Here is a 21,947-nt window from a genome sequence, read left to right on the forward strand (position 1 = left end):
AAAATCGTTGCCGCGAGAAACGAGCGTTTCTTTCGCGTTTCCATTCTCGATGATGATCGATGATCTTACATTTTCCATTTTAGACGAGAGTCTAAAATTACGAACAAAATTAGTAAAGGAATCGAAATCGGAAATGGCTCGAACAACGTGATTTCGAGGGTAAATTAATAAATTTTGGGAACAGGATTTTTGATGAAATAAGATAAGATGGTTGGAGGAGCAAGTGTATAAGATTCGATTTTAGACGAGAATGCGGTGGTTATAGACTCGTGCACGGACAAAATTAGTAAAGGAATCGAAATTGGAAATGATTGAAACAATATAATTTCGAGGATAAATTAATAAGTTTCAGGAACAGGATTTTTGATGAAATAAGATAAGACGGTTGGAGGAGCAAGTGTATAAGATTGATCTTCGATTTTCGATTTTAGACGAGAGTGCGGTGATCATAATCTCGTACACGAAGAAAATTACTAAAGATTCGAGAGATCGAAATTGAGAATGATTCGAACAACGTAATTTCGAGGATGAATTAATACGCGTTTAGAATAGAATTTTTCTTGAGATAATTCGATTTTAGATGGACGAGAGAGCGGTGGTTATAATCTCGTATGGATCGAAATCGGAAATGACTCGAACAACGTAATTTCGAGGATAAATTGATAAATTTAGGAACAGGATTTTTGATGAAATAAGATAAGATGGTTGGAGGAGCAAGTGTATAAGATTGATCTTCGATTTTCGATTTTAGACGAGAGTGCGGTGATTATAATCTCGAAGAAAATAAATAAAGATTCGAGGATGAATTAATACGCGTTTAGGAATAGAATTTTTCTTGAGATAATTCGATTTTAGATGGACGAGAGAGCGGTGGTTAATGATCGTATAAGATCGAAATCGGAAGTGGCTCGAACAACGTATATAATAAATTAACAAATTTAGGAAAAGGATTTTCGTCGAGATAAGATAAGATGATTCGAGAAGCAATCGAGATCGAGATACGATGGATAAAGGAATTTGCGTGTACATACACCGCGGCAATTAGAAAGCGCATTTAATAACCAAGGAAAATTCTCTCTCGTAATCGCATACATTGACCGGGCGTGTAATTAACGGATGTCTTTAAGAAACCCATTATTCCCGAAGAATTTTAAGCACGAAATAATAAAGCGTCGTCGATGAACGAACGAGGCGACACCGTGACTGGAATAATATTTTTCACTGCGACAACTTGGAAGAGAAGGAGGAGAGTAAGAAGCCAGACGTTATTAAATTCGGGAAACGAACGCGCGAGAGCAAAAGGCGCTCTTTGTGCGCTCGAGTCAAAAAAAAGAAGAAAAAAAGTTCGAGTTCGAAAAAACAACTCGACGCGCATTGTAAATCCATTCCACGCCACTTATCGCTTATCGCGCGATTTATAGCGCGTGTATTTTCGAATAAAGAAAAAAAAAAAAAGAAAAAACCGAGTCGAAGAGATCGATCGAGATCGGTCAGAGCTCACAAAGAACTCTTTTCAACTCGGTTCGTTCGATCGATCGCGTTGCACGCGTGAAGAAGCGAGAAGAAAAAAGTGAGTAGTAGTTTTTTTTTTCCTCTTGTTCTTTTTTTTTTTTTTTCGCGAAGAAGCGACACTCTCGAATCGAGTAACGCGCATTCCTCGGCTCGATTCACCAGATCGTTGCCTCGTTCACGGCCGCTCGATTCCTCCGTTTCGATAGAGCGTACGTGGCTCCGTGGAGAGGATCCGTTGCGCATACGTATGTGCAGCGCGCGCGCGTGCTCCATCATGCGATCACGAGACCGCGGAAGGAGAATGGTCGAAGAACGCTGGTCCAAGCGAATAATCAACGCGATACTTGGGAAAGATAACGCGTTAATTCAATGGAGAGGTTCGTTAATGGAATTTCACGAGCCGTTGCCCGAATAGAAATTCTTTTCCACGCCAGCATTTTCCTTTCCCGATACGCGGGCTCCGGTCGTTCTGCTTTTACGAATCGTTATCTTTGAATCGAACAGAATGCTTAATAATATTTCTCTCTTCTCCTTTCTTTTCTCGCGTCGCACTAAAGAGCACTAAAAATTCATACCCAACCGAGCTTCTCCCGTACCCGTGTGTTTCTTATTCAAGAAAGAGAACAAGCGGACAAATGGACGAGTGAAGAGGAATAAGAGGGAGACTCTTCGAGTAATTATGTAAATAAATGACGTTGGCTGAAAGAAAAAGGAAAAAATTAGGAAAAATACTGGTAAATACGGACGATCGAGTTTCCTCTTCCTCCAACACGCATCGAGAGATACCAGCGAAACGACTCCACGGCTCGTCTCATTACCCGAGGAGTATCATTTTCCGCGGCCGTGGCTCCACTCGACGATCACGATATTCATCCGACAGCGATTGTTCTCCTCGAGCCTCTCGATTAATCTTAGCAGCAGGCCAAGATGCCCGGCTCGGCCGTGTCCTCTCTTTCCCAGGTATTCCGCGTCGCTTCGATCCCCTCGGGCTCGTGCTCCATTATCGATACGATTTTTAAACGATGATCGAAATCGTTATGCCGGAAATCCGTCGATTCGGCATATTTATTTCAAACGAGCCTTAAACTCCCTCGTTTCGTGGGAATCTCGATCGTTAGATTAAAGCAAGATCGGTTGAGATCGGCAGCTTTTTAAGTTTCGGTCGATCGATGAAGCGGATCCACGCGTTTACGAGCGTGTTCGAACGCCATGACACGATCATTTGTCGCGAAAATAAGGAGAGTTGAAAGTTGAGATTGGAGGAACTTTCGAGAAAGATCGGTTATGAAAGAACGATGAAAAAAGGAATTTTCAGATGGAGTACTTTTCTTGCGATTATCGTATTCGATTCCTCTTCCTTTATAAATGTTTCGGAAGAGAAATCGTAACTTCATCTCTTGTGATCACCTCGTTGTAAATCTTGTTGTTCATCGAGAGACAGAACGTTCGGATGAAGTTCGAAGTTGTGAAGAATAAGACGAAGAATAAGAAACGGTAGTAAAAGTGATCCAGAAAGATGAGAACGTTTGTTGGAAAATGGCCATGAAATCGTAGTGCACGTTCATAATTGGAGATCGAAGTTCGTTCGCGTTCGCGTTGATTTACGATCGGTCTGCGGGACGATTAAGTTCGTTACGCAAGCGTTAAACGGAAAATATTGAATTGTTTCGATCGTTTGCGTTAATCGTCCGCTCGGTTAAACGGCTTGTGTCTTTGTAAATTCTCACAGTGGAACACCCTTCACTGTGCAAACGCGCCATTAAGGGAGGCCACGAGTCGAAAGCGGCGAGCAGCCAGGTCGTAAAAAGCACGGGCTCGACCCAGATCTCGATCCGTTCCCTTCGAACAAAGGGGAATAAATCAATTTTGAGCGTGAACGATTGAGATTTCACGGAAACGGGTTGGCCGGGCGGGGGAAATTATCGAGCTGGTGGGTCACCGCGAGTGTTATCGACGATAACCTCCGCGGCTTGCAGCGGAGTAAAGCACCACCACGTCTCTATCGTTTCCACTTCCTGCACAGCTTTTTCCTCCTTTGCCCCCAACCAAGCCAATTCTATTGTATCGTCGCGGGACAGAACGCCTTCTTCCAATTCTAATTTATACCGCGTGGATCTACGCAGTTTCGACGATCCCCGCTAGATGTCTCACCCACTCCTATTTTCTCGCAAGCGTTTCTCAAGTATCGCGTAATAAAAAATTCAACAAACTCGTCTTAATCCGAAATTCTTACGATTACTTTGCTTGTTCAGCTTCTTCGAAGAAAATATTACATCCAGTTTGGAGAATCATCCTCGAGAAGTAATCGCGATTGATATCAATGATTTTTAGAAATAATGAAAACGATTCGTCAAATTTCTCGGATAAAGTGGGTCGTCGAAACGTGGATTTGGAAATTGGAAATGGCCTGGTATCGAGTTTAATGGTGGAACGTAATGTAGAATATTTTATACGCAGAACGAGAAATATATTGGCTACGGAGCCGGGGAAAATAAATAACGAAACTATCTACTCCGCAACTAAAACATTGAACACCGTAATTGCTCGTCTAATTGGAGCGTTGATTTTCTTACAACTTATTACTCGATCTATTGAAAAGTGCAACGGTATCCAGGGAATCTTCTTCTCTAACGGAATCGTGGCGGGTGTGAATTTCAAACGGAAGAAACGGGATAAAGCAGGAATGGCGACTGGTTTAATCGGATTGCGAATCGCGCGTTCTTTCCTCGTCTTCCAAAGAGATTCCAAGCTGTGCACGATACACGATTCATCGCTTTACTGTTACAATCGGTCCTCGTCGATTGATTCGCAAAGAATCGAGGAGTTCGATCGACTTGTGAGATTGCACGACGACGCGATTGAGAAAAAAAATCCGTGTTCGTTTCGCCTCGAGTATAATAATCGTACAAAATTGTACGCAGGGTGATGTAAAAAGTAGGAAGGAAGGAATTTAATACGAAAGATGTTTTTGTTTTTTTTTTTTTTCTTTTTCGAAACGTAAAATTACTTTCGTATCGCTTAATAGATGCTCGGTCGACGCTCGACGACTTTATTATTAGACCATCTCCAATTAGCCGACTTAAAGACTCTTCTAATTTTAAAACGTCATTGACTCTACACAATACATCAATCGTTCGATAAACGACTTGTACGCTTCGTCCTTGCACAATTTTTACACAAAGTTATATAATACAAATTCTCTTCGAGCAACGTTGCTCCAAGTTAATTTTCCTATGGAAAATTTCGTTAAAACGACACATGGCGAAACTGAGAAAAAGAGACAAAGGCCGGCCAATCGTCGTATATATATATAGCCAGCTTTCTCGATATATTCTCTCTCTAAAATTAAAAGCAAATCGATTCTCTACGATCAATTCTTTTTCTCCAGTCTCCGTTTTCTCCTCGTTTGCAAACCTCGCGCTACAATTTCGCTCCACGTTACGCAACCACCTCTCTTGAAATCTCGTAACCTTCGATTTCAATCGAAACGTGTTCGTCAAATGTGTCCCAATGCGCGAATAAACACGATGATTACGTGGAAGGACGTGGAAGGAAATGTAGGCGCGAACCTGTTTCCATCCAGGTTCTGAATTTGCAGATTCATCGGAACGATATAATGGCCAGAGAGGATTGCAAGAGGTTTCCGGTATCGTCGTCCCACGCGCGCGATTCCTTTTTTTTATTTTTTTTATTTTTACGATTCTTAAGCAACCGGGTGAGTTCTCGCGTAGCGATTACGTCGAATTTCTACCGTTTCTATCAAAGATTTTTATCTTTCTTCGACGACTCGACGGGAAAAGAAGATTATATAATCGAGGATCTCTACAGTTTTATTGAAAAATTGATGGTGGAGAAATTGCGCGCAAGCGAAAGTTTGGCCGTTCAAAACAGTTGTTGCAAATCTCTGTTTTATCGGGATGACTTTGAAAATTTAAACCAGTATTGGAGCGTCGTCCGTGCTTCCGGGTGGTGAAATCGAAAGTATTTGCTCGAAAGACATATCTGTTATTACTGAGATGTTAAATGATCAACGTATCCCTCGTTGAGAAAATTGCATTTCCAGATAAAGAAACATTAGTGAAAAAATTAGTACAAAAGAATAAAGTTTAAGACGTTTTAAAATGTCGCGACGACTCGATATATATCAATCGATAAGAGGGAAGATCAAAACGACGTTCCTCCTCGAGAAATGGCTGCACTACACGACAAACGCGCGGTGGAAAAAGATGATTAATATAACGGGCCTGGTTAACGATCACGCGACTCGCTTGTCCGGTCGGTAATTTATCAACGGTGTAAACACTGCTCTGGAATTTCCCTGTTTGCTTTACCGTCGCTCATTAAGGCTTGTAACGCGTCGAAATCGTAGCGCGGCGAATAAAATTAGATCCACGAGTTTCCGAGGGTTGTGCAATCCGCCTGGCCGAGGAGCTGGACGGAATAATATCGATATGTGGCGAAGTTTCGCTACTTTCACGAGTTCACCGCGAAAAATTGTCCAAGACGGACGAAAATCGGGATGATTGTCCTCGATAACGTTCTTTAAATCTCGTCTTGTCAAAAATCGAAATACTTTTTAACTTCGAAACTTTCCTCGCGAGCGACCTTTTCTTCGAGAGAAATAATCAATCGCTTCTTTCGACGGGTAAAATATTTCTGATTTTTTGCAATGCGTTATTTATTTCTCTTGCGTAAAATCGAAGGAGCTTCTCAAGTTTAAAAAAATCTAATTGTAAAATTTGACGGAACTTGTTTCCACCGATGAAAACAATTTCCAACTCCTTTCCACAAAGTTCCCCTTTGTTGTCCCGTGGTATTGGATTCGCGTGTATCGAAGAGATTGGCCAGACGAGTGGCCGGGTCGAAAGAGACAAATGGGTGAACGGCCGTGTTTTTCGCCTCTTCGATCACTGAATCGAAGCAGTTGTATACACTGGGAGGAGGCATCTGCGAGAATGTCGAGTAGCACTCGGCATCCAGCTGGTTCTGGCCTCATCGAGAAATCGAGGACAGCCGGCTATTTATATTTATATGGGCAGCTATTTAACCGAACGTTGAAATCGGCCGATTCAGGCGTTGCGCAGGCGGCCGCGGGAAAATTCTCAGAGCCGCCTCCTTGTTTTCCATACAAAGCTTTCGACGTCCGCGCTTTTTGCCACAATTTCGCCCGCCCCCGTCTCTTTCCCCCTTCCGCCCGAACCGCTACTCGACTTCCCTCCATTAACGCAACCGTTTAAAACGAGATTAAAAAAAGCGGGCATCCTCTGCTTTGAAATCGAAAGAAAGAGGGGAGCCAAATGGTTGGAAAAAAGGAATTTTATAGGAAATTCCACGTGAAAGAGTGAGGTTAATCTTCCGTATTATATATATATATTATAATAAAATCAACTAAACAGATTTCTATATTCAAATCGTTCCGACAAAAGTTTCAATTCGCACAAATAACTACTTTGCTTACCAATCGAGGAGACGTATTATTATATACAGCAGGAGAATATATATTGGAATGATGGAAGTACTCGTTTATGGAAATATTTCTAGCAATTTTTATTTTCCACGAGAGAATGGTAATTCATAATCGAAGTTGCTCGATTTCTTGTTCCTCTTTCTCGAGATAATTTCCCAAGGTCGTCTTTTTTTTCTTCCACGCGAGATCTTTAAGTTGGGGCCGCAGTTAACTTTTAAGCGAGACGTTGATCCGGACCGACCTCGCTTCATTAAATCCCCTGGCGGCGTAACGATTGCTCGTCTTGCTCCGATGGAGGTAGTTACGATCGTGCGCGCATTCTTCGCCAGTGTTCCGGAGGAAATGAGTTCTCCCGTTTCCCCGCAATCCACTCAATTCCGCTCGTTTAATCGGCAAGAGAAGAAAGTAATTGCTCCACGTTCGTATCGCAACAACCAACGCAAACACATCGCGCTCATTCGCAGCGTCGCGTCACGTTCTTCAAAAACCAATTCTCCCCTAGGAAGAAGGGAGAAGAATCTGAGGAGGGGAAATTGGCGACGAAACGAATATTTTGGAAACATTTGGAACTCGATTCCGTTATTCCACGAGGGATAATCGAGGGATGGTCCAGTTTTTTGTAACTTTTTTTTTTTTCTTTATTTTCGATAAATGGGAAGGATGGAAATGTTGCGTTGCGAAACAAAATTTTTCCCAGGAATTTGAATAATTGCAGGGGACAAAGAAAGTTAGGATGAAAAGTCGCGACTTCTTCGAAGAGAAGAAAATTGTAAATCGATTTGTAAATCGTTAAAATCTCGCAATTCGGCAAAATTAATCTTCCCCCAGAAATTTCAACTGGAATCGAATCAAGAGATGATCCATCTCCAGTTTCGAAAGGATGGAAACGTTACGTTTCGTTCGCGAGCAAAGAAAAATTTCCCCTAGGAATTTCAATTCAATCGTAGAGAATAAAGAAAGTTAAGATATCGCGTATTTTCTTTTGAGAAAATTTGATAGGGAAAAATTGATTTATTAATTTCCCCTAGGACTGAGAAATCTGAAAGATCGAAGAAGTAGCAAACGTATCGTATACAGCGATTGCTTTGGAAACCAAAACCAAAATTTCCCCTAAGAATCTCAAACAGTTGTTCGTCAAAAAAAAATTGGAGGAACAATTTTGAAGAGATTGGAACAATTTGAACCGAATAAAGAACATATATATATATATATACATATAAGAGAAAGAAGGCGCGATACAATAATGGCGCGATAATGGAGCGTTACCCACAAATGCAACGGAACGGTGACTTTCTCGGCGGCCATGTGAACTGCAGCTGCAGAACGTAACACGTGGTCACCCGTTGTGTGCTCACTCCCTATGCGGATCTCGCCTCTCCGATGAAAATAAATACTCGTCGGTAGTCCTGGCTGGCCACGCCACGCGTTACAACATCGGAAAGATAACACGGAGCCAGATCTTTTCCACATAAATTACCCTTTTGCACAACGGTTTAAAGTTTAAAAACAACAACCGGCGTTGTTGCAGCCAGGCCTCCTAGGCGAAATTGCGCGATCTAACGCAACATCAAAGATACTTTCACGAGCAACTCGACGAGTAAATAACCGAGTTTCGCGCCGTGTAGTTTCCGGATGTATCGAAGATAATTAAGAATCGGGCGATTACATTGAAAGAAAAAGAAAAGTTTTTAGGCGTAGAGATTCGTAGAGAGGTTGGTTGGTGATTAGGATTCGATTTCATCGTTTGTTTTTGCACATGTGCCGTCCGAACGATCTCGAAACGTCCAAGAAATCGGGAGAAGAAGTTTCGTTATTTTCTTTGCGCCGGATTTCATCACAGGATAAATAAAGACCGACTATTCCTAGATCTTCTTGTTCCTCTACGAAATGGCTTTTACAAAAGCCATTTTTGGAAAATGGTAAAATAGAGTTTGCGGCAATAATTTTAATGATCCCCGGTTGAAAAAATTGAAAAAAAAAAGGAGGTAGATTCAAAGGAAAAATATTCTCGGCCGAGCACGAGCTCGAGAAAGGAACGAGACGAAGGAATCCGAGGATCGCGTGTTGCCTGAGTTGAGGATCTCCGGTGGGGAAGCAGGTTAATTTTCGTGGCGACTTCCGGTGACCTTGGCGACTCACGAAGGAAGAAAGAAAGGCGAATTCTCTTCTCATTCATTGTGGGGTGTAGCAGCTCGAGGAGGATAATCGAGGGAGCGAGCTACTACTCGGTCATCCTCCTCATCGTTCTCGGTGGAATGCCGCGAATACCGATTCCCTCTCGGGTCGTTCACCCGCCATCCTCTTCTCCACTCGCCTCTCTTCTTTATCCCCCGAGTCCGCCTCTCGGCCTCTCGTGAAAAACCGAGAACTCGTTCCGTGATCGTATTTCTTTTCGAGAAAAAAAAAAAAAAAGGAAAACTGTATCCCCTAAAAAACTTTGAAAAAAAAGTAGTTTCTTCTTCGGTAGAGATGGAATTTTTCTTCAAGAACTTCAAGAAGAGCGAAGGCGACGGGGGCAGAGATGTAATTCTGATTAATAATCGCAATATCGATTGGATGGGAATTTGGGAGAAATTCCAGCTCAGAGAGGAGTATTTCTTTTTGAAAAAAAGAGGGAAAAAAAAAATGGAATTCTCGAGCTTGCAAGTGAAGAGATAGGCGGAGAGATAGCAGAAATGTAACGTCTGGTTAATATTGAGTTGGGTGGAAATTTGAGAAACAGCAGAAAGATACGAGAACGTGGAAGGTCTGAGGTTTTCGAAGGTCTTCAAAGAGGAAACTCGCGGGGATCCTGGTGTTTTGTAGGGGAGGGGAAGGCGTGGAAAGTGAAATCGAGTCGATTGGCCTGTTAATTGCGGTTACCTGGCTCCCTTTGCGGTTCCTGGTGAATCTTGGCGGACGAGGGAGCAAGCCTCTCGATCGAAGGAGGAGGAGCTCGTTTCGTTAAAAAACGAAATTGACGTCGAGGTTATCGAAAAAGCTCGCTTTTTTTAATTGTAACTCGAGCATTAGAGCCTTTGCATTTTTATTGGCTCGTGGTTACGAGCCGATCCAATCTCCGCGGGCCTCCCGCTACGGAAAAAATACTCCATTAAATGCAAATGTGCGCGATCCTGGCGCGCAGCGGGCCGCGAAATTTACGTATCAAACGGGAAAGGGAAGCTCGATGCCGCTCGAGAGGGGCGAAATATATCTGCAAGTTTCTCGATCATCCGCGATAAATCTCTCTACCCACCGTTTCAAACGACTATGCCAACTTTTTAGACGATTCACGATACGATTTAATTTCAAATATCAAAAATTCGATCGTCGATAGTGGGAATAACGCTTTGGACGAAACAAACTTCTACCTCTCGCCTACCACTACTCATGAAAGAAATTAAGAGAGGATATTTCAACAACGAAACGAAAACGAAACTTTAAATTTTCGAACTTCGATCCGTATTTGGAGCGTGGATGAAAAAGAAATTCGAAATTGAATATGGATAATTCGGAGAGCCGCGTTGAACGAAGCGAATGCTGGATGAAAATCGCGAATCTCCGCCCTTCACCACTCATCATCCCCTCGAACAGGACAAAGAACCCTCCTCGAGGAGAGCGAATATTTCTCTAATGGAACGATTCTCCGCGGGATTTTTCGCTCTCGTTAAGCTCGGTTTGCTGACCCGACACACCAGCAGCATATGGAAGGAACATCGGGGAAGCGAGCAGGCTGCGAGCTGACGTCGGCCGTCTGCCGAGGCAATTGTCCAGAATCATCCCTCGCTCTCCTTCTCGATGGCTCGTAACGTTCGCGATCATTGTTGCACGATTATTAATCACGATAACGAACAGCGTTGCCGCGAGGATAAATTTGTCACGCTTCTGCGAAACAGCGTTCCGTCTTCATTAAGGCGACTTGCTCTCCGCCGTAACTCGGCGAACAGAATTCGCTTGGCCAAATCGCTTCGACCAAATTCACCCGGAACCGAAGTCTCGAACCGAGATCGGTCCTACAAATCGTCCAATGTAATTATTTTTCAATTCGTCCCGCGCAACAAACGGTATATCGTGTTTACTCGAGGAAATGCTCCCCGTTTACATTCCCGCGCCATTTTTATCACGAAAACCCTAAACGTTTCTTCGTTCTCCAAATACTTGACGCGAAGCCAAACGATTTTTCTTATATATATATATATATATGTGCTGCTCCACGCCTCTACGGAAATATATATACAGATTTCTCCATTAAATCCATAGTGTTACGGCGTATCAGGTTTAACACTATTCGCAAATAGTTCGAAAAGTAAACTGCTCTCGTTTCTTGGCCTCGAATCTTGGCCTCCACGATATTTCGTTCGGTGTCGAAGCGAAGAAGAGACGGAAGGCAAAAATCGAATGAAAAGAAGGATCCTCTCCAAAAGATTCTCGAAAATTGGATATATAGATAGACCAATTTTTCTTCTCGCGCATGTTTTACACATTTTTAAATTTCCCGCGAAACATTAAAAAAAAAGAAAGAGAGAATCGATTCGAATCGAAAAGAGATTCTTTGGCCGGGCGAGCGAGTGGAAAAGGAAGAAGAAGCGGAAGAAGAAAAGAAGAAGAAAGGAAGGAAGGAAGAAATAAGAGAGGAAAGGAAGAGGAAGAGGCTGGTGCTGGTTAAGTATACGCTTCGCGCGGTTGTAAAAGTGCGGCCACGGTGCGCGTTTAATTTCGGCTTTCCTCGCGCCGAAAATATTCGCGCCACTTTCCGCGCCGGCATAGCTTCGCGGCTAACAGGGATTCCACAGAGGACCGGTGTCAGTTACCTAATTATAGTTGCATAGAAATCTGTAAGGGGACACCGCGACAGATCGGGCCGCGCCTTCTGCAACTCGGATTGCAGTGAAAACGCGCAACACGCACTCGCGCGCACGCGGAAGATTCTTTGCACGCAGCTTCCGGATAAATCTCCTCCGCTTTCCCCCCATTTTTCTCCTCCCCTTTTGAAACGGTCACACATTTTTCATCGATGCGTGGACGTTGAGAAATTTTTATCGGGACCAGTAAGACTTTCCTTAGACTTCTAGGATAGATAGATGGAATGGAGAGAGATTTGGATTATGGATTTTTCGAGACGTATATTTTGAAAACGCTACTTTCACGGATAAACGAAGAGGGCGGTGAAAAGAAGAAGAGCGGGATTAAAAAGGGAGAAAGTCGATGAGATATTATCGAGTAGTAGCTTGTTCTAGTCTAGTAATCAGATACTAGTTATTTCTAGGGAGGAGATAAGAAGAGTCGCCTCCCCGTCCGATTAGATATCCCATTGAACCTCTTTGCACGCGATTCGTCAGCTGTTCGACCGATCCTTCACTCTGAATCCTTTTTTCGAGATCCGATCTATCCGAGAAAAGGATCGATCAATATCCGCGCCACTATTTTCGAAGAGATTTCATCCACAAAGCGTGGAATAGAGCCGATTCTGTCGAGGACTTCCGCGTGTCGAAATCGGCCGGTTTGGAATTGGAACGAATCTCGGCTCGAATTTGGATATAATTCCTTGGAAACGGATTTATGTGGTTCTCGACCCGCTGCATCGGCCACGTATTCTATTTCTGGGTCCAAGTTTCCTCCATGCGGGCCAGAAATACGAATACGGGGCAAGGGAGGGAGGGATACGTATCGAGATACGAATCGAGGAAGCGAAGTTTCCATTATCGATTACGTAGCTCTCGCGGGGTCTCAGGTGCTTGCGGTTTGATAAATCCATGGAACGACACAAGGTAATCGATCCCTTTCGCCGCATCGATTCCACTTACGTAAATTCGTCCGATTAAATGAGCGCTAATTGAATAACTTGCTTCAACGATCCTTCCTCGATACGAATCAATCAATCCTTCTTTCCTTCCTTCCTTCCTTCCTTTTTTCTTTTTGCTGGAATAAAATATTCGCACTTGTCGATCGGTATTTCCAGCTCTGCGATTCGCGAAAGACGCGAAAACGCTTTTAAAATTATAAGTATATCGTATTTTATTATTATTATTATTATTATTAATTATATATTCGTTCCTTCCAGAGTTCGCCAGAGATGAATATATGCAAATTGTAAATTGTTCGAATAAGGAGAGGATAAGAGCGTGTCGTTTTATCTCACATCGCAACGATGATAATCGAACGTCGATGTTGGAACGAATTATTTATTTGGCGGAAGAAAATTTCGCGGGAAGGAAGGAAGGAAACTGGACGAGGGGGCGCGAATTGGCGCAATTATAACGCGGTTGCAACACTCCGAGTGGGCGCGCAGGAACGGAACAAAAGAGCGTAGACACCCTCGACACCCACCAACCGACCCGAAATCATCGTGCAAATGCACTGCATGATACTGCAATTTACGGCCGAGCCTTGCGCTTTCGTTTGGCCAGACTTCTCTACTCCGTCTAGTTGTGCACTCCGTCCCCTCGTCGTCGTGGTTTAATTACGAGAACCACTTCTCCCCAAGAACGGAGGAAGGAACCACCTTTCCATTGTTCGAAAAGTTGACATCGATTCTCCGACTCCAAACTTGTCCTTCGATGCGAATTAAAAACTTGTATTTCAGATAGGTGAGATTAGTTCGATTGAAGATTTTTCCAAACGTTTTTTCGCGAAAATGTTCAGATGCGTTTTCTAGATCGAACGAAATTAAAGGAATCGCTTCAAAGAGAGATTCGTTCTTTTACGAAATGACGCCTGTACATAGGCAACTGCTCTGAAAAGATGATCCTCTTGAAAAAGTTGCAACGATTGTATATCGAGAATCGCAGAGGAACGAGATAAAAAAAAGCGAGTTGGAGACGAGTTGGTCTGTTGATCGACGATTATGGAACATGATAAATCGAAAGGAAAAATGAACGTTGTTATTCTCTTTTGCAACCGTTCCCTTTCTTCGCCGGAGAATTTTATTTTTACGACATTTTGACGAAGCGCGGCGGGGAAACGCGACGGGCGCGGCGGCCGTTTATCGACAATCACGGCGCACGACGTTGAAAACGAGAATCGAGGGTGGTGGAACGCGGAGGGAACGTCGCGTGAATCGAAACGAAAAGTGGCGCTGTCGCTTTCGTTCGCGACCGCTTTTGGGCAGAGGATTTCCCGGCTGCGGCGCGGCGGAGAGCCTCGATCCGAGCCTCGTTAAATCGCGGTAGTGTGTCATTCTAAAAATAGAGAGGAGAGGTTGAAACGAGAGAGTTAGCCGCGATCCGGGAGAAAGAGAGAAGGGGATCCTATAGTCCCGGTCGTGAACCCGAAGAACGACCTCGGAGAAACGCCGACCGAAAGAGAGGGACGGGAGAAAAGAATAAAGAGAGAGAGAGAGAGAGAGAGAGAGAGAGAGATCGTTTGCACGGGTAAGCGCGTAGCCGTGAAAGAGATGGAGCGAAAGCGGAGAAAAAAGATGGACGAACGTGTGGAAGGAGGAGAGGAAAAGAAAGGGAATAGGGGGAACTAGAAGGAGAGAAAGAAAGCGAGGAGGAAGGAAGATCGAATGGAACGGACACCGGCGCGAAAGAGCGGAGAGGCACGACGACAACAGGCTCGAAAGCGTTCTTCGCGCTTTTAAATATCATCGGTATAGGAGCGTGGAAAAAGGGGCGCGCATGCGCGATGCGGGGACGCCGTGGCACCGGCGCATGCGCGCCTTGGCCACTTTCTAATTTTACCGCGGCGCGGTATACGATTAGTTTACGCCAGAATCGGGCCGTACCCTTCTCTTTCTCTGTTTATATAAATCATAATTCCGCTGTTGCGCCGTTGACAAGAATTTTTCGACGCGCAACCGAGGAGAAAAAGAAAAAGGGGAGGGAGGGACAGGACAGAAGATTCGTTTCGAGAAGTAGTAAAGTAAGAATCGTCTCGATGTAGTACAGAATCGTTTTCGGAATACGCTTTTCGCGAGAGCGAGCGACTTTCTAACGAGGCACTCGTGTCAGTTATCCGGTCGTGTCATCTCGATAAACTCGGACAACTACGTAACGTTATAATAAATCGACGTTGACGAGACAGTTAGATATTCCTTAACGACCACTTTAGGTCAACATACGGTTCCGCGACTGTTTTGTCGACTGATCCGCTAAAAACGGCCCGCGCGGCCCGACCACGGAACCGTAATTGCAGCCATTAAAGAGACATTTAGGAACCCCTGTATTACGTCCACTCGACCGCGCCGCGTCCCACCACTCGTTTCGCACCCGCTAATTTATCGTATTTAGGAGGGATACGTGTCGTCGTATTCTTCGGACAGCCTGACCAACCACGACCGACTTTAACGAGCGGGACGATCATCGATTAACCCCTCCCTCCTCTCGTCCATAAAATTTTTTCCCCCATTCGGGAACGATCCCGGAACAAACTGCACGCGACAGAGATTTAAAGGGAAGATCGGAATGGATCGTTACGCGAATCAAACGCGACCGAATTTAACCGAAGATTCGGGGAATTGGAATTTCTCGTTGTTCGCGAGAAACAAGATGGAAGTCCAGGAAGTTCTGGTTCTTCGCTCGTATCCTTGAGCAGTTTCAGATTTCATTTTCGAAATACATTCCACGTAAATACGCGACCCACGGAATGGCTAATAATAGGAGGATTTGGCTTGGCGGCCAACAACGCGGCACCGCTGCAACCGCTTCCTGAGTTCCATACGACCGTGGTCTTCCGTTAATTTCGAGGAGGACCTTCTCATCAAATCGACTCGGACACGGAGGAGGGAAGAATCTCGGAATCAAATTGCGTTGCCCTCCCCCGAATGCAAAGGACAACGTTTCTCGTTGTTCGTCAAATACGGAGCAATCTAAGTATAGACTTCTCCTCCTCCTCCTCCTCCTCCTCCTCCCTCCGCATATTTTCGTATAATCTTTGGATCGCCGATGTTTACGCACCCAAAGAAAGGGGGAACGCATCCAACTCCACGTCGGTGTTTGGCACCACGTCCGACCGTTGCTTCTGCAACCGTTTTCCACCGTGTTCCTCTCGACTCGAGGCCCGATGAATTCGAATTCAACGGGCCCCTCCCCCCGTCGTCCGAGAAGGATTGCTCGTTTCTCACGTTGTCCACTCGAATCCGGGACGAGCTAAGAATAGAATCCACTTCTCCGTCTTCGCCTCTCCCCTCCCTCCACATATTTTCGCAATCTTTGGATCGCGGATGTTTATGCAGCGACGCAAATCACATCCACCAAATCCACGCTGGATGGATATTAATATAATCGTGACTTCCAAAGGACGAACAGCGCATAAAGAACGCTTGCGTAATTGCACAACGAGCTTGCACTTTCGTCCAGAATCGAAATTCGCCGCGGTGGCTAATTCCGTCGAATCAAACCTCCTCTTCCTGTTACGCGCCACCCCTTCGCCGAGTCGAGAGAGCAGAAAGATCGGTATCCCTCGATGAAGATGATTCTTCTTTCGAGAAGCGGCGGCGTTTCATCCGTCATTTTGCATCGCGCGAATCAATAAGAGGAATCAAGAAGGGGGAGAGTTTCTCTGGAGGTCTCAGAGAGAAGTCCAACGAACGTGTTTCGTTCGCTTTATGGTGTCTCTACTCGAACCATAAAATCGAGTAATCGCAGCTACGCGATTTCTTCCTTCCTTCTCGTCCATCTCGAGATTCAAAATTCTCTCGCTCGAATCTTGCCTGCTTCGATTGATTTGACCCTTTGCGCTCCAATGATGACTCTCCTGCCAATTCGAACAATATTTATTTATGCTTAGTTTCTTTTAAAATATCGCTTCACGAATAGATTCCTAAGCTCTTTACAATGTTATAAAGGGTAGAATAATGTAGTATCGAACGATTAGATTTTCTTTTCTGATCTCGAATCGGACCGTGATCGGACTACACTTTAATCCGAGAATTGGTTCGAGCGAAGATGAATTTGATTTTTCGTTATCGAATAACGAGAATTATTTCCATTCTAATTGAGAAATTGACGATAGAGAGAAGGAAAATATAGAGATGTAGAAGCGCGAAGAAGATGAAAAATAAGAATAATAGACGATGAATGTAAGAGCAGGTTAAGACAAGCATCTTGCCAATTACTTTATTATATAAAATATCGCCCAAAACAACGGATATAGACTTTCCAATATATCAACGAAATACTTAGCGGATGAAAAATCATTTTAAACGTGAAAAGATTCCTCTTTTCTTCTTTCCCCCCTCCGAATTCTCTTCTCTCCTCTATAATAAAATTGGTTCGTTTGATCACAGGTGTCCACGGTGCGACTGTCCGACGATCCAGGCGCGCCATAATGGCGGAGGTGGCGACCAAGAAATCGATCAATGTAGTAAGTAGCAAAACAGCAAGCGAGGTGTGTAGCGTTCAATCTAACAACGGTTTGATCCAGTTGGATAACATAACCGCGAGTAACAAGCAACTAATATCGTTGTGCGAGAGCAACGACGACGAGGACGATCTAATCCTGACTAACAACACCCGTAACGAGTTGGACACGGACGACAAAAGCCTTCAAGAGTTGATCGAGAGCGAGCTGGCGCTGAGAATCTGCTCCAACGCCGAACACGAGGACGAGGAGGAGGGAACCGGTGGAGAGATGGACGGGCGACGAGAGAACGAGAACAACGAGCCGGAAACGGTGAAGAGGATCGTGCTCGACAGGCAACAACATCTGGACGCGAGCGCGGAATTCATCGCCGCGGAAACGGAACATTCCGCTTTGATGGGGAAACCGATATACAGCTATCAGAACGGTCACATGTCGCCCGACACGAAAATCTTGGATACCTGTTGCTACGAGGAGGAGGAGGAGGAGGAGGAGAGCGGGAGACCGGAGCCGATCGGTTACCCCGGCGAGGAGGATGAGGGGTTGGAGAAGAGGAAAAGGGAGGAGGAGGCGTTGTTCGAGGAGCGGGCGGAAGTTGGCAGCGCGATCGAAGAAACAACGACGCGCGAGATCGATGAGGGGGCACGTGACGATGGCGGATCCCCGCGGAACGAGGACAACGAAGAACCGTGTCCCGATTATCCCGGCCTCCGGCCTGCCGCGGACGACGCGCAGCAGCCGATGAGCCAGCAATCGTTCGAGTCGTCGTACGAGGCCGAGGAGGAGCAGGTAACCGTGAAACCTGCCGCTTACGTGGACAAGTATCGGGAGGAAATAGAGGTTCGGTCGGTGATCTTGGATGCGGAGAAATTGGACGATGGGGGGGAGGAGGAGGAGGAGGAGGGTAGAGGTTCGCGGAGGAGAGAGGTTGGGTCGGAAGCGTGGACGGAGGAGGAGGAGGAGGAGGAGGAGGAGGAGATTCGGCATCGACAGACGATCGGTCAATTCTCGGACAATTTCGAGCAGGGTTCGTGGCAAGAGGAGGGGACGATGCGCGGGGACGATGATAAATCGAAGAGGAGGATCGATCCCTTCGACGCCGCGGCACCCGAGTCGAAAGTATCGGGCGACGATGCTGCTACCAAATCATCCTCGTTGGAGGAGAAAATTCTCGTCGGGGAGGCGGACAAGCCGATGATCGAGGAAGAGCCGCAGAGGGAGGGGAGGAGGAGGAGGAGGAGGAGGAGGAGGAGGCACGTGGAAAAAGTTTGGACGAGTGCGAAACTCCGAGCCGTCGTTTCGACAGCTCGATCGACGTGGCTAGCACGGAGGAATTCTTGGACACGGAGCGGCGGGTGTTGAGCGAGGAGAATTGCGGCGAGATCTCGAGAACGGGGGAGGAGAAGGGCGAGGATCGGGTGAGAAATTGGTTGGAGGGGGAGGAGGGGGAGTTGAGGGGCAAGGAGGAGGGGGAGGAGGAGGGGGAGGAGGAGTCGAACGTGGACAACATGGACGAGCAGAACGCGATCACGAAATCGTCGAGCGAGCTGTCCGTGTCCGAGCCTACGTTCATCGAGAAGACGGAGGTGGTGATATCCGAGAGCAGCGTGAAGATCGTATCCGAGACGCAGTGCCTCGAGATCGAGGATCGAGGGGGGGCCGCCGAGGAGGAAGTCGAGCAACGACTCGACTCGCCGGCTCGCGCGCCCCTCGCCACCCCCGACGACGAGACCAGCGACGTTTCTAACGCGGGTGATGTAAGTGTTGCTTCGTTGTTGCCCCACTAATCTATCGACACGTATCGAGGGAGGCGAGGATGACGACGACGACGACGACGACGACGACGCTCGAGAGTTCATCCCCTTTTTCTTTAACTTTTCTCACTTGATTTGCTTGATTTTTTCCCCTTTTTTTTTTTTTTTTTTTTGGAGATGATTGAAATGATATTTTAATCGTTGTCTTGATTTGAATGGTTTGCGGTTTGTGTCGCTATGGTTTTTTTCATTGGCTGAACAAATTGGTTCGAGTGGTTGGAGTGTTTAAGCGGAAAATTGGATCGCGGGTTGTAGCACAATGTAGAAGGAAAATGAGCGGCCCGCCACGCGGCGAAAGGGGGTTTATTCGGTGGCGAGCGAGCACACCGACGCCGCCCGCGCGTAACGTGACGTAAAAAAGAATCGTTGCGTTGTGCTCGTTCCTGTTCAACGTTGAGTAATTCTTGCAAACGAGCCATTCCGCTTTTCCTCCGCAACGCTAATTACACCGTTGCGCCTGCTCCCACGCGTATTTCGTGACGGTAACGATTAATCTCGTTAACTCTCGACAGCAGGTAAGCTCGCGCTCTTTTTGATCGACGGTTTCCATCTTTTTCCTTTCTCTCTTTTTTTTTTTTTTTTTTTTTTTTTAGAGATAGAACGAAAAAGGAAAAGGAAAAGTTAAAGCGTGGCAAAGTAGACGTCGGCGCGTTTAATCGAATAACAAAGGCCTAATTTGGCTCGTTGACACCGGCCAACGACGCGTAACCACTTTCGTTCTCCGTTATTTCTCTCTTCATTGACACCGGTGGAAGAATATATACGAGCCCGGTTTATTCCGCGGCGACTAGGGACCCGGTGAGAGCGCGTACGAATGTAGTTCACGGCTACGGGAACCACGGGTAGACAGATCGACGAGAGCCGTCCGAAACTCGACAACCGGCCAATTAAACGTCGGATACGCGGTGTAAATCAGGTTGTTGATAAGTATCGTGCCGGTCAACGAGGAACGGGGAGGGGATGTGATATCGCGAACGAATAAATTTAGATTTACCTCGCATACATTGTATTAGGTTCGAGTGAAGGGGGAAAAAATTGTCGAATAAAGTAATTGTCGTTCGTATTCGGCAACAGAGAGATGTGGAATTTCGAGTCGATGAAAATTGAAAGAATCGATCGAACGCGAGGTAACGTTACTCGTGGGTGGGAAAATAATGGAACGATTCTTCGAAACGAGAGATTAATCCTCTCTCTCGTTTTTTTATTTTTCAAGGGGGGGGAGGGGAAGATAAGAACGTATATGAGAAGCTTTTTTCATTCAGTTTGAACGACAATGTATCGACGAGACCACGTCGAGGAAGAAAGCGTACGATCGTTTCTCGAATCGAGCGGATCGACGCGGTTCAAATTGATGGATCGAGTCCATGGGTTGCGGAGACAATGTTGCGCGTTAAATAAATGAGAAACAACGAGTCGAGCGTAGCTCGACGACACGAATAGAAATGGCTACGATAATTCACGGGCCCCACGTGAACAGATGAACGCGTACCGGAAGCAATCCGCTCGTTTATCAAGACAACGCTACGAAACCGAGTTATCAGACAGCCGGTTCAACGACCACCGCCCATGCCGTGTAGTAACCTATTCCGCTTGAGAAACGAGCTTGACCGAGATCCAACTCTCGTCACGAACTTTTTAATTCCGACCACCGTTCTTTCCCTCCCCCCGACAGTTTTCTCTCCAAATTGAAATTGAGGAACCTTGTTCGACTTTCCACGATCCTTCCACGTTGAACATCTCCCAGGTGTCGAAGCTTTTCCACGCGTTTCCCACAATTTTCACGAATTTCATTCGAAACGATCGAAATCGAAGTTTTTCGTTGGTTTGAGATATGGGAAGAAATTCTAAGCTTCTCGACATTTTTCGATTTCCAACATTCGAAACGAACGAAAATCGAAGTTTAGAATTCTTCTGGACGTCGAAATGGAAACTTTTTCATTGCTCTTCGAAATGGGAAGAAAATTTAAGCTCCTCGACATTCGAACTTTCTCACGATTCGAAACGATCGAAATGGAAGCTTTTTCATTGCTCCTCGAAATGGGAAGAAAATCTAAGCTCCACGACACTCGAACGACCTTGACCTGTCCACGAGATCAAAACCACGACATGCACAATTTTCACAAATAATCCCGACATACGATTTACTTCCCTGGCTGTATAGTTTCCAGTTATCCGATACCGGTTCCCTCGATCACAAAACGACTCCCACACACGTGCGCGTCGAGGAGCGATGAAAAAGCAAACGGACGCGTTGAAAACACGGCTCGAGATCGAGGTCGATGCCGAGAAGAGGCGCCAACCGATCCTCACACTCTGCCCTCGTCCCCTCGATCGACTTTTCCTACCTTTCGTTCTGCTCTCCGAACACCCTTCCCCCTTTCCCTGTCTCACCTGTCTGGCCACCCGTATGCGTCTCCCCGTGTCCGGTGGAAATGGCCAATCCAACGGAAATCCATCCCCGCGATACCGATTTCCTCCACTCGTTCCCAGCTTCGTTTCGAGGCGAACGTTCATTCGTGGATCTTGCCTCGCCTCGACAGCCTTCCCGTCACAACTCAGGACGATGATCTTCCACCAGGTAGGTAGAAGGTCGAAAACAATTCGTAGATTTAAATTTCTCTCCCGTTTCGTTGGACGATTGGAATTACTCCTTGATCGGAATTAAAGATAATCGAGTGGTATAATTAGAACGAAATATTTGGAAAGATTTAGAAAAGGTATTCGCGATCTATTTCGAAATTAGATTAGTTTTCTGACATCGCTCGTCCAAATTCGTCCAATTTTCCTTTCCATCATTTTTATCCATCGATCGCCTCGACTTAATCGTCCCACGATGATTTATACCCAGCTTTATCGGACCCAACCACGCTCCT

The 21,947-nt window shown here is 45.6% G+C and overlaps 1 protein-coding gene across 1 annotated transcript in view; it reads left to right on the forward strand.

Moving 5' to 3' along the window:
- LOC100866778 (uncharacterized) overlaps positions 1 to 21,947 on the forward strand; it is a 62,728-nt gene that overhangs the window by 15,517 nt on the left and 25,264 nt on the right. Inside the window, 3 exon segments of the mRNA XM_086917914.1 lie at positions 17,187 to 17,263; positions 17,324 to 18,481; positions 18,484 to 19,017. Of these exon segments, the coding sequence (XP_086774040.1) occupies positions 17,228 to 17,263; positions 17,324 to 18,481; positions 18,484 to 19,017 (1,728 nt within the window). The 5' untranslated portion in view covers positions 17,187 to 17,227.

This window comes from Apis florea, unplaced genomic scaffold, assembly GCF_048593485.1.
Source record: "Apis florea isolate Af1SG1 unplaced genomic scaffold, ASM4859348v1 contig_2272_pilon, whole genome shotgun sequence".
Taxonomy (NCBI): domain Eukaryota; kingdom Metazoa; phylum Arthropoda; class Insecta; order Hymenoptera; family Apidae; genus Apis; species Apis florea.